The sequence below is a fragment of the Nerophis lumbriciformis genome, linkage group LG26 (genome assembly GCF_033978685.3).
Source record: "Nerophis lumbriciformis linkage group LG26, RoL_Nlum_v2.1, whole genome shotgun sequence".
Classification (NCBI taxonomy): Eukaryota; Metazoa; Chordata; class Actinopteri; order Syngnathiformes; family Syngnathidae; genus Nerophis; species Nerophis lumbriciformis.
In genome coordinates, this window is record NC_084573.2 from 38,681,722 (window position 1) to 38,695,195 (window position 13,474).

Consider the following 13,474-nt stretch of genomic DNA (forward strand, 5'->3'; position numbering starts at 1 on the left):
CGCTACCTGCCTCCACACTACAACCATCCGTTTCAATACATGCGTAATCTGTTGAATCGCTTAAGCCGCTGAAATCCGAGTCTGAATCCGAGCTAATGTTGCTATAGCTTGCTGTTCTTTCCGCCATGTTTGTTTGTGTTGGCTTCACTATGTGACGTCACAGGAAAATGGACGGGTGTATATAACGATGGTTAAAATCAGGCACTTTGCAGCTTTTTTTAGGGATATTGCGTGATGGGTACAATTTTGAAAAAAACTTCGAAAAATCAAATAAGCCACTGGGAACTGATTTGTAATGGTTTTAACCCTTCTGAAATTGTGATAATGTTCCCCTTTAACAGTCTCCCTTCTCATATTTTAGGCTGGTCGTATGATACAAAAGTAGAGTTTACGCTGTTGTAACATGTGGCTTGGCATGTATGCGGGTACGTTATAGGGTGTGTACGCTTCTGTGGTTCAGTTCCGTTAAGGTCTATTCAGGTGTACTGGAGAGGAGGCTACGCCGGACAGTTGAACCTCAAATTCAGGAGGAACAGTGTGGTTTTCGTCCTGGTCGTGGAACTGTGGACCAGCTCTATACTCTGGGCAGGGTCCTTGAGGGTGCATGGGAGTTTGCCCAACCAGTCTACATGTGCTTTGTGGACTTGAAGAAGGCATTCGACCGTGTCCCTCGGGAAGTCCTGTGGGGAGTACTCAGAGAGTATGGGGTAACGGACTGTCTGATTGTGGCGGTCCGCTCCCTGTATGATCAGTGCCAGAGCTTGGTCCGCATTGCCGGCAGTAAGTCGGACACGTTTCCAGTGAGGGTTGGACTCCGCCAAGGCTGCCCTTTGTCACCCATTCTGTTCATAACTTTTATGGACAGAATTTCTAGGCGCAGTCAAGGCGTTGAGGGGATCTGGTTTGGTGGCTGCAGGATTAGGTCTCTGCTTTTTGCAGATGATGTGGTCCTGATGGCTTCATCTGGCCAAGATCTTCAGTTCTCACTGGTTCGGTTCACAGCCGAGTGTGAAGCGACTGGGATGAGAATCAGCACCTCCAAGTCCGAGTCCATAGTTCTCGCCCAGAAAAGGGCGGAGTGCCATCTCCGGGTTGGGCATGAGTGAGGGAAGAGTGGATCGTGAGATCGACAGGCGGATCGGTGCGGCGTCTTCAATGTCAATCAATCAATCAATCTTTATTTATATAGCCCTAAATCACAAGTGTCTCAAAGGGCTGCACAAGCCACAACGACATCCTCGGTACAAAGCCCACATAAGGGCAAGGAAAAACTCACCCCAGTGGGACGTCGATGTGACTGACTATGAGAAACCTTGGAGAGGACCACATATGTGGGTAACCTCCCCCCTCTAGGGGAGACCGAAAGCAATGGATGTCGAGTGGGTCTGACATAATATTGTGAGAGTCCAGTCCATAGTGGATCCAACATAATAGTAAGAGTCCAGTCCATAGTGGGGCCAGCAGGACACCATCCCGAGCGGAGAGGGGTCAGCAGCGCATAGATGTTCCCAGCCAATGCACAGGCGAGCGGTCCACCCCGGGTCCCGACTCTGGACAGCCAGCATTTCATCCATGGCCACCGGACCTGTGCCCCCCCCCTAGAAAAGAAACGGCAGATCAACTGGTCTAACACAGGGGCTATTTAAAGGCTAGAGTATACAAATGAGTTTTAAGATGGGACTTAAATGCTTCTACTGAGGTAGCATCTCTAATTGTTACCGGGAGGGCATTCCATAGTACTGGAGCCCGAATAGAAATAGTCTTCAGTAATGCTGGACGCTGTATCGATCCGTTGTGGTGAAGAAGGAGCTGAGCCGGAAGGCAAAGCTCTCAATTTACCGGTCGAGCTACGTTCCCATCCTCACCTATGGTCATGAGCTTTGGGTTATGACTGAAAGGACAAGATCACGGGTACAAGCGGCCCAAATGAGTTTCCTCCGCCGGGTGGCGGGTCTCTCCCTTAGAGATAGGGTGAGAAGCTCTGTCATCCGGGGGGAGCTCAGAGTAAAGCCGCTGCTCCTCCACATGGAGAGGAGCCAGATGAGGTGGTTCGGGCATCTGGTCAGGATGTCACCCGAACGCCTCCCTAGGGACGTCCGACCGGTAGACCCAGGACACGTTGGGAAGACTGTCTCCCGGCTGGCCTGGGAACACCTCGGGATCCCCCGGGAGGAGCTGGACTAGGTGGCTGGGGAGAGGAAAGTCTGGGCTTATCTGCTTAAGCTGCTGCCCCTGCGACCCGACCTCGGATAAGCGGAAGAAGATGGATGGGTGGTGATGGTGATCATCCAGAATGATTTTAACAAGGTGGACATCTGGTTTATCTGAGCTCAGGCTACAGAGTCTGGGGATATAAAAGAATGCATTGACTGAAAAACTGTCCATTTTCATTACTGTCCGTCTTTTTGTCTTCGTATCACCTCTTTGTGGAGAATTACATTATAGATGAAGGTCATAATCTTTCAAAAAGTGCTAGTTCTGGACACGGCAGACTGGCAGCCCCAAAGTTTTGATATGTGTTTTTCTTATTTGCAGTGGTTTGGTAACATCGTGACTATGGATTGGTGGGATGACCTCTGGCTTAATGAAGGCTTCGCAAGCTTCTTCGAGTACATCGGGGTCGAGAAAGCCGAGCCCAGCTGGGGTATGGTGAGTTCCACCCAAAATGAAAACTTGAAGGGCCACGTTAAAGACTAACCTGTCCCCTCCATTCGGTATGCAGCGGGACATCATGATCATCGGTGACGTACTTCCTGTTATGGTGAACGATGCCCTCCTCTCGTCACACCCAATAATCGTGGATGTGTCCACGCCGGCAGAAATCACCTCCGTGTTCGATGCCATTTCATACAGCAAGGTTCGGCTGTGCAAAAACACACCGCAACTTTGGAAATAAACCTTGTTCTAGTTGAACCTACTAAAGGCAGACTAAAGAAGGAGTTACACGATATTGCCAAAAGTATTTGACTCACATATGAACTTGAAGTGCCATCCCATTCCTAACCCATAGGGTTCAAAATGACCTTTTGCAGCTATTACAGCTTCAACTCTTCTGGGAAGGCTGTCCACAAGGTTGCGGAGTGTGTTTTATAGGAATTTTCCACCATTCTTCCAAAAGCGCATTGGTGAGGTCACACACTGATGTTGGTGGAGAAGGCCTGGCTCTCAGTCTCCGTTCTAATTCATCCTAAAGGTGTTCTATCAGGTTCAGGTCAGGCCAGTCAAGTTCATCCACACCAGACTCTGTCATCCATGTCTTTATGGACCTTGCTTTGTGCAGTCATGTTGGAAGAGGAAGGGGCCCGCTCCAAACTGTTCCCACAAGGTTTGGGGGCGGCATGGCGTAGTGGGTAGAGCAACCGTGCCAGAAACCTGAGGGTTGCAGGTTCGCTCCCCGCCTCTTACCATCCAAAAATCGCTGCCGTTGGGTCCTTGGGCGGGACACTTCACCCTTTGCCCCCGGTGCCACTCACACCGGTGAATTGAATGATGAATGATAGGTGGTGGTCGGAGGGGCCGTTGGCGCAAATTGCAGCCACGCTTCCGTCAGTCTACCCCAGGGCAGCTGTGGCTATGAAAGTAGCTTACCACCACCAGGTGTGAATGAATGATGGGTTCTACATGTAAAGCGACTTTGGGTACTTAGAAAAGCGCTATATAAATCCCAGTTATTATTATTATTAAGGTTGGGAGAATGGAATTGTCCAACATGTTTTGGTATCCTGGAGCATTCAAAGTTAATTTCACTGGAACTAAGGGGCCAAGCCCAACTCCTGAAAAACAACCCCACACCATAATTCCTCCTCCACCAAATTTCACACTCGGCACAATGCTCCAAACCCAGACTGGTCCATCAGATTGCCAGATGGAAAAGTGCGATTCATCAGTCCAGAGGAGGCGTCTCCACTGCTCTAGAGTCCAGTGGTGACGTCCTTTACACCACTGCGTCCCACGCTTTGCATTGGACTTGGTGATGTATGGCTTAGATTCAGCTGCTCGGCCATGGAAACCCATTTCATGAAGCTCTCTGCGTACTGTATGTGGGCTAATTGGAAGGTCACATGAAGTTTGGAGCTCTGTAGCAACTGACTGTGCAGAAAGTCTTTGCACTATGCTGACCTCTCTGTCAGTTTACGTGGTCTACCACTTGGTGGCTGAGTTGCTGTTGTTCCCAAACTCTTCACTTTTCTTACAATAAAGTTGACTTTGGAATATTTAGGAGCGAGGAAATTTCAGGACTGGATTTGTTGCACAGGTGGCATCCTATGACAGATCCATGCTTCTTTCGCAAATGGGAAGGCTGTCCACAAGGTTGCGGAGTGTGTTTTATAGGAATTTTCCACCATTCTTCCAAGAGCGCATTGGTGAGGTCACACACTGATGTTGGTGGAGAAGGCCTGGCTCTCAGTCTCCGTTCTTATTCATCCCAAAGGTGTTCTGTCGGGTTCAGGTCAGGACTCTGTGCAGGCCAGTCAAGGCCTGGGAGAATGGAATTGTCCAAAATGTTTTGGTATCCTGGAGCATTCAAAGTTAATTTCACTGGAACTAAAGGGGCCAAGCCCAACTCCTGAAAAACAACCCCACACCATAATTCCTCCTCCACCAAATTTCACACTCGGCACAATGCAGTCTGAAATGTAGCGTTCTCCTGGCAACCTCCAAACCCAGACTGGTCCATCAGATTGCCAGATGGAAAAGTGTGATTCATCAGTCCAGAGAAGGCGTCTCCACTGCTCTAGAGTCCAGTGGTGACACTTTGCATTGGACTTGGTGATGTAGGGCTTAGATGCAGCTGCCTACTCAGTGGCCTAGTGGTTAGAGTGTCCGCCCTGAGATCGGTAGGTTGTGGGTTCAAACCCCGGCCGAGTCATACCAAAGACTATAAAAATGGGACCCATTACCTCCCTGCTTGGCACTCAGCATCAAGGGTTGGAATTGGGGGTTAAATCACCAAAAATGATTCCCGGGCGCGGCCACCGCTGCTGCCCACTGCTCCCCTCACCTCCCAGGGGGTGATCAAGGGTGATGGGTTAAATGCAGAGAATAATTTCGCCACACCTAGTGTGTGTGTGACAATCATTGGTACTTTAACTTTTTAACTTTAAACCCATTCCATGAAGCTCTCTGCGTACTGTACGTGGGCTAATTGGAAGGTCACATGAAGTGTGGAGCTCTGTAGCAAGTGACTGTGCAGAAACTCTTTACACTATGCTGACCTCTCTGTCAGTTTATGTGGCCTACCACTTGGTGGCTGAGTTGCTGTTGTTCCCAAACTCTTCACTATTCTTATAATAAAGTTGACTTTGGAATATTTAGGACCGAGGACTGGATTTGTTGCACAGGTGGCATCCTATGACAGTTCCACGCTTCTTTCACAAATGTTTGTAGAAACAGTCTCCATGCCTAAGTGCTTGATTTGATACACCGGGCCAAGTGATTAGGACACCTGGTTCTCACCATTTGGATGGGTGGGCAAATACTTTTGGCAATATAGTGTATGTCTCGGGGAAGAAAACATTTTGATGACATTTGAACTTCGTCTAGGGCGCATCAATCCTTAGGATGCTGGAGGACTGGATGGGTCGAGACATGTTCAGAGATGGCTGCCGAGTAAGTTTTCTCAAAATAACTACAAAAAAATGCATTATTTTCACATTTTGACCTGATGTAGCCTTTTTTCTTCTTCCAACAGAAATATTTAAAAGACTTCTACTTCAAGAACGCCAAGACGGCCAACTTCTGGGCTTCTCTTGCAAATGTGGGTTTCAACTTATGTCAGACTAGGGACCATTTAGTGTTGCCAATCAACCTATCCCCAGGTGCATGTCTTTGGAGGTGGGAGGGGCCTATCCCCAGGTGCATGTCTTTGGAGGTGGGAGGGGCCTATCCCCAGGTGCATGTCTTTGGAGGTGGGAGGAGCCTATCCCCAGGTGCATGTGTTTAGAGGTGGTAGGGGCCTAACCCCAGGTGCATGTCTTTGGAGGTGGTAGGGGCCTATCCCCAGGTGCATGTCTTTAGAGGTGGTAGGGGCCTATCTCCAGGTGCATGTCTTTAGAGGTGGGAGGAGCCTTTCACCAGGTGCATGTCTTTAGAGGTGGTAGGGGCCTATCCCCAGGTGCATGTCTTTGGAGGTGGGAGGGGTCTATCCCCAGGTGCATGTCTTTGGAGGTGGGAGGAGCCTATCCCCAGGTGCATGTGTTTAGAGGTGGTAAGGGCCTATCCCCAGGTGCATGTCTTTGGAGGTGGTAGGGGCCTATCCCCAGGTGCATGTCTTTAGAGGTGGGAGGAGCCTATCCCATGGTGCATGTCTTTAGAGGTGGTAGGGGCCTATCCCCAGGTGCATGTCTTTAGAGGTGGGAGGGGCCTATCCCCAGGTGCATGTCTTTGGAGGTGGGAGGGGCCTATCCCCAGGTGCATGTCTTTGGAGGTGGGAGGAGCCTATCCCCAGGTGCATGTTTTTAGAGGTGGTAGGGGCCTATCCCCAGGTGCATGTGTTTAGAGGTGGGAGGGGCATATCCGCAAGTGCATGTTTTTAGAGGTGGTAGGGGCCTATCCCCAGGTGCATGTCTTTAGAGGTGGGAGGGGCCTATCCCCAGGTGCATGTCTTTGGAGGTGGGAGGGGCCTATCCCCAGGTGCATGTCTTTAGAGGTGGTAGGGGCCTATCCCCAGGTGCATGTCTTTAGAGGTGGTAGGGGCCTATCCCCAGGTGCATGACTTTGGAGGTGGGAGGGGCCTATCCCCAGGTGCATGTCTTTAGAGGTGGGAGGGGCCTATCCCCAGGTGCATGTCTTTGGAGGTGGGAGCGGCCTATCCCCAGGTGCATGTCTTTAGAGGTGGTAGGGTCCTATCCCCAGGTGCATGTCTTTGGAGGTGGGAGGAGCTTATCCCCAGGTGCATGTTTTTAGAGGTGGTAGGGGCCTATCCCCAGGTGCATGTGATTAGAGGTGGGAGGGGCCTATCCGCAAGTGCATGTTTTTAGAGGTGGTAGGGGCCTATCCCCAGGTGCATGTCTTTAGAGGTGGGAGGAGCCTATCCCCAGGTGCATGTCTTTAGAGGTGGGAGGGGCCTATCCCCAGGTGCATGTCTTTGGAGGTGGTAGGGGCCTATCCCCAGGTGCATGTCTTTGGAGGTGGTAGGGGCCTATCCCCAGGTGCATGTCTTTAGAGGTGGTTATGGGCCTAACCCCAGGTGCATGTCTTTGGAGGTGGTAGGAGCCTATCCCCAGGTGCATGTCTTTGGAGGTGGTAGGGGCCTATCCCCAGGTGCATGTCTTTAGAGGTGGTAGGGATATCCCCAGGTGCATGTCTTTGGAGGTGGTAGGGGCCTACCCCCAGGTGCATGTCTTTAGAGGTGGTAGGGGCCTATCCCCAGGTGCATGTCTTTAGAGGTGGGAGGGGCCTATCCCCAGGTGCATGTCTTTGGAGGTGGTAGGGGCCTATCCCCAGGTGCATGTCTTTAGAGGTGGGAGGGGCCTATCCCTTGGTGCATGTCTTTGGAGGTGGGAGGAGCCTATCCCCATGTGCATGTTTTTAGAGGTGGTAGGGGCCAACCCCCAGGTGCATGTCTTTGGAGGTGGTAGGGGCCTATCCCCAGGTGCATGTCTTTAGAGGTGGGAGGAGCCTATCCCCAGGTGCATGTCTTTAGAGGTGGGAGGGGCCTATCCCCAGGTGCATGTCTTTAGAGGTGGGAGGGGCCTATCCCCAGGTGCATGTCTTTGGAGGTGGGAGGGGCCTATCCCCAGGTGCATGTTAATGGAGGTGGGAGGGGCCTATCCCCAGGTGCATGTCTTTGGAGGTGGGAGGAAGCCGGAGTAGAACCCACGCAGTCACGGGGAGAACATGCAAACTCCACACAAAAAGATCCCGAGCCCGGGATTGAACTCAGGACCTTCGTATTGTGAGGCACACGCACTAAACCCCTGTTCCACCGTGCTGCCCGCATGAATCAGATGATTACCGTATTGCCTTGGGCACTAATACACCCCCATACCATCAAAGATGGGGACGGCGTGGCACGGTTGGGAGAGTGGTCGTGCCAGCAACCTGAGGGTTCCTGGTTCAACCCCCAGCTTCTACCATCCTAGTCACGTCCATTGTGTCTTTGAGCAAGACACTTCACCCTTGCTCCTGATGGGTGGTGGTTACCGCCTTGCATGGCAGCTCCCGTCATCAGTGTATGAATGTGTGAATGTGGTAATAGTGTCAAAGCGTCAAGTAGAAACCATATACCTGTTACCATTTACGGATACTAGCTTTTCAACTTTGCGCCTAGAATAGTCCGGATGGTTCTTTTCCTCTTTGGTCCGGAGCACAGGATGTCCACAGTTTCCAAAAACAATTTGAAATGTGGACTCGTCAGACCACAGAACACTTTTCCACTTTGCATCAGTCCATCTTAGATGAGCTCGGGCCCAGCGAAGCGTTTCTGGGTGTTGTTGATAAATGGCTTTGGCTTTGCATAGTAGAGTTTTAACTTGCACTTACAGATGTAGCGACCAACTGTAGTTACTGACAGTGGTTTTCTGTAGTGTTCCTGAGCCCATGTGGTGATATCCTTTACACACTGATGTCGGTTTTTGATGCAGCACCGCCTGAGGGATCCAAGGTCCGTAATATCTTCGCTTACATGCAGTGATTTCTCCAGATTCTCCGAACCTTTTGATGATATTACAGAGAGTAGATGGTGAAATCCCTAAATTCCTTGCAATAGCTGGTTGAGAAATGTTGTTCTTAAACAATTTGCTCAGGCATTCCCTCGCCCCGTCCTTGTTTGTGAATGACTGAGCATTTCATGGAAGCAGCTTTTATACCCAATCATGGCACCCACCTGTTCCCAATCAGCCTGTTCACCTGTGAGATGCTCCAAATAAGTCTTTGATGAGCATTCCTCAACTTTCTCACTCTTTTCTGCCACTTGTGCCAGCTTTTTTGAAACATGTTGCAGGCATCAAACTCAGTCCAGAACTTCACATGTCTATGGCATTTTTCTGGATATGATGTCTCGTTGATGGTTTGTACAGTCCGGGTAGAGAACGAGACTCTGTCCCAGGTGGAGGAGTTTAAGTATCTCGGGGTCTTGATCACAAGTGAGGGAAAGATGGAGAAGGAAATCAGCCGGAGAATGGGAGCAGCTGGGGCAGTATTGCAGTCTCTCTTTCGCACTGTTGTGACCAAAAGGAGAGCTGAGCCAGAAGGCAAAGCTCTCGGTCTACCGAGCTATCTACATTCCTACTCTCACCTATGGTCATGAAGTGTGGGTCATGACCGAAAGAATAAGATCGCGGCCGAATTGAGTTTCCTCAGAAGGGTGGCTGGCATCTCCCTTAGAGATAGGGTGAGAAGTTCAGTCACCCGAGCGAGACTCGGAGTAGAGCCGCTGCTCCTTCGCTTGGAAAGGAGCCAGCTTAGGTGGTTCCGGCATCTCATGCGGATGCCTCACCAGCGTCTCCCTAGGGAGGTCCTCGTTGCACGTCCCACTGGGAGGAGACCCCGTGGCAGGCCAAGGACCAGATGGGGGGATTACATCTCCTCTCTGGCCTGGGAACGCTTTGGGATTCTCCATGAGGAAGTTGCTAATGTTGCTCTGGAGAGGGAAGTCTGGGGGTCTCTGCTGGAGCTGTTGTCCCCGCGACCCCATTCTGGATAAGCGGTTGAAGATGGATGGATGAAGTTCAGTCACCTGAGAGAGACTCGGAGTAGAGTCACTGCTCCTTCGCTTGGAAAGGAGCCAGCTTAGGTGGTTCGGGCATCTCATGCGGATGCCTCACCAGTGTCTCCCGAGGGAGGCCCTCGTTGCACGTCCCACTGGGAGGAGACCCTGTGGCAGGCCAAGGACCAGATGGGGGGATTACATCTCCTCTCTGGCCTGGGAACGCTTCGGGATCCTCCAGGAGGAAGTTGCTAATGTTGCTCTGGAGAGGGAAGTCTGGGGGTCTCTGCTGGAGCTGTTGTCCCCGTGACCCGATTCCGGATAAGCGGTTGAAGATGGATGGATGAAGTTCAGTCACCCGAGAGAGACTCGGAGTAGAGTCACTGCTCCTTCGCTTGGAAAGGAGCCAGCTTAGGTGGTTCGGGCATTTCATGCGGATGCCTCACCAGTGTCTCCCGAGGGAGGCCCTCGTTGCACGTCCCACTGGGAGGAGACCCCGTGGCAGGCCAAGGACCAGATGGGGGGATTACATCTCCTCTCTGGCCTGGGAACGCTTCGGGATCCCCCAGGAGGAAGTCGCTAATGTTGCTCTGGAGAGGGAAGTCTGGGGGTCTCTGCTGGAGCTGTTGTCCCCGCGACCCCATTCTGGATAAGCGATTGAAGATGGATGGATGAAGTTCAGTCACCCGAGAGAGACTCGGAGTAGAGCCGCTGCTCCTTCGCTTGGAAAGGAGCCAGCTTAGGTGGTTCGGGCATTTCATGCGGATGCCTCACCAGTGTCTCCCTAGGGAGGTCCTCGTTGCACGTCCCACTGGGAGGAGACCCCGTGGCAGGCCAAGGAACAGATGGGGGGATTATATCTCCTCTCTGGCCTGGGAACGCTTCGGGATTCTCCATGTAGAAGTTGCTAATGTTGCTCTGGAGAGGGAAGTCTGGGGGTCTCTGCTGGAGCTGTTGTCCCTGCGACGCGATTCCGGATAAGCGGTTGAAGATGGATGGATGATGTCCGGTTGAACCCAGCAACTGTATTATGATCCTCACACGACACACATTCCCATCTGCATAGGTGAGCGGGCTGCCGATCGCAGAAGTCATGGACACGTGGACCAGGCAGATGGGTTATCCAGTAGTGGATCTGACCGTCACTGAAACAAATGCCAAACTGAGCCAAAGGCGCTTCCTCCTGGACCCAAAAGCTGATGCTGACCAGCCTCCTTCACCGCTTGGGTAAGAAATACCAAAATAACACTTGCTTTAATTGGTTGAATTCAATACCTCCAAAAGATACTAGTATCAACTGGATGGTTTAATATTGTACAACTGATACCAATACTACAACGTTGTATACCAGGACTATTCAACTACATCATGACAAGGGCCGCAGTTTCATGAGCCCAAGGTCTAAGGGGCCTGACATGGAAATGTGGATGTTTGGTCAGAAAGGTTATATTACTTTGAGACTGTTTACTTAATTACAAAGTAAATGTCATGATCCGTGGTCCGGATCATGTTTTTGTTATGTTCTGTTAGTTTTGGACTCCCTTAGTTCCTGTTTTTGTGCACCCTTGTTAGTTACCATGGATACTTATTATTTCCACCTGCCTCTGATTAGTGTTCGGCATGTTCACCTGCTGCCCGAGCACTAATCAGAGGCATTATTTAAGCCTGCCTTTGCCGGTCAGTCGGCCTGGCGTCATTGTTGGCTTCATGCCTGGTCCACGTAAGATTTGTTTGGTTCATGCTACAGTCAACGTAAGTTTTCCTTGTCCAAGTGTTAGTTTAGCGCGTTGTGCCTTCGCCTTGTTTTCCGTTTTGTTGTACCTCTTTGAGTTTTGATAATTAAATCATGTTTTTACCTGCACGCCTTGTCCGGAGTAGTCCGTCTGCCTTCCTGGGAGAACGACCCCGCAGTGAGCTGCGAAAACCACGTCGTGACAGTGAACACATCAGCTTCCACACTGCGTTGTCAATAAATGCATTAGTCTGCCCTCGCTACTCGTTACCCGCGTGTGCAGATAGTTAGCAGTATGAAGAAACAGAAGATCCAGTTTTTGTTGAGGATTTTCAATTATTTTCCTTCCTCAGTTTTATTTCTTTACACTTCTTCTTTCATTTAGCTTTGTAAGACTGAAGATATCAACATAGAAGACACATAACAAAAGTATAACGTCCATTGTGTATTTTAAATAAATAATGTCCATTGAGTATGTTACATAAATAAAATAGAAGGTTAAGTGTATATGTATACATTAGAGATGCGTAGTTTGCGGACACAACCGCGGAGTCCGCGGATTATCCGCGGGTCGGGCGTTTGAAATAAATAAAAAAATAGATTTTATCCGCGGGTCGGGTCGGGCGGTTGAAATTAAAAAAAATTAGATTTTAAATAGATTCAGGCGGGTGGCAGTTAAACCAATTCGGAAATATATATACATAGTTATGTTGTCAGGAAGGGGAAGCAGTGCACTATCAACACCGTGTATGGTGAGGATGGTGTTCTGCTGACCTCGACTGCGGATGTTGTGGATCGGTGGAGGGAATACTTCGAAGACCTCCTCAATCCCACCAACACGTATTCCTATGAGGAAGCAGTACCTGGGGAGTCTGTGGTGGGCTCTCCTATTTCTGGGGCTGAGGTTGCTGAGGTAGTTAAAAAGCTCCTCGGTGGCAAGGCCCCGGGGGTAGATGAGATCCGCCCGGAGTTCCTTAAGGCTCTGGATGCTGTGGGGCTGTCTTGGTTGACAAGACTCTGCAGCATCGCATGGACATCGGGGGCGGTACCTCTGGATTGGCAGACCGGGGTGGTGGTTCCTCTCTTTAAGAAGGGGAACCGGAGGGTGTGTTCTAACTATCGTGGGATCACACTCCTCAGCCTTCCCGGTAAGGTCTATTCAGGTGTACTGGAGAGGAGGCTACGCCGGATAGTCGAACCTAGGATTCAGGAGGAACAGTGTGGTTTTCGTCCTGGTCGTGGAACTGTGGACCAGCTCTATACTCTGGGCAGGGTCCTTGAGGGTGCATGGGAGTTTGCCCAACCAGTCTGCATGTGTTTTGTGGACTTGGAGAAGGCATTCGACCGTGTCCCTCGGGAAGTCCTGTGGGGAGTGCTCAGAGAGTATGGGGTATCGGACTGTCTGATTTTGGCGGTCCGCTCCCTGTATGATCAGTGTCAGGGCTTGGTCCGCATTGCCGGCAGTAAGTCGGACACGTTTCCAGTGAGGGTTGGACTCCGCCAAGGCTGCCCTTTGTCACCCATTCTGTTCATAACTTTTATGGACAGAATTTCTAGGCGCAGTCAAGGCGTTGAGGGGATCTGGTTTGGTGGCTGCAGGATTAGGTCTCTGCTTTTTGCAGATGATGTGGTCCTGATGGCTTCATCTGGCCAGGATCTTCAGCTCTCGCTGGATCGGTTCGCAGCCGAGTGTGAAGCGACTGGGATGAGAATCAGCACCTCCAAGTCCGAGTCCATGGTTCTCGCCCGGAAAAGGGTGGAATGCCATCTTCGGGTTGGGGAGGAGACCCTGCCCCAAGTGGAGGAGTTCAAGTACCTCGGAGTCTTGTTCACGAGTGAGGGAAGAGTGGATCGTGAGATCGACAGGCGGATCGGTGCGGCATCTTCAGTTATGCGGACGCTGTATCGATCCGTTGTGGTGAAGAAGGAGCTGAGCCGGAAGGCAAAGCTCTCAATTTACCGGTCGATCTACGTTCCCATCCTCACCTATGGTCATGAGCTTTGGGTTATGACCAAAAGGACAAGATCACGGGTACAAGCGGCCGAAATGAGTTTCCTCCGCCGGGTGGCGGGGCTCTCCCTTAGAGATAGGG

General features: G+C 50.9%; 1 protein-coding gene across 1 annotated transcript in view; it reads left to right on the forward strand.

Moving 5' to 3' along the window:
• enpep (glutamyl aminopeptidase) overlaps positions 1–13,474 on the forward strand; it is a 75,363-nt gene that overhangs the window by 15,638 nt on the left and 46,251 nt on the right. The window contains exons 6-10 of the mRNA XM_061986898.1: positions 2,536–2,649; positions 2,723–2,857; positions 5,545–5,610; positions 5,693–5,758; positions 10,716–10,876. Of these exons, the coding sequence (XP_061842882.1) occupies positions 2,536–2,649; positions 2,723–2,857; positions 5,545–5,610; positions 5,693–5,758; positions 10,716–10,876 (542 nt within the window). The remainder of the gene's footprint in view (positions 1–2,535; positions 2,650–2,722; positions 2,858–5,544; positions 5,611–5,692; positions 5,759–10,715; positions 10,877–13,474) is intronic.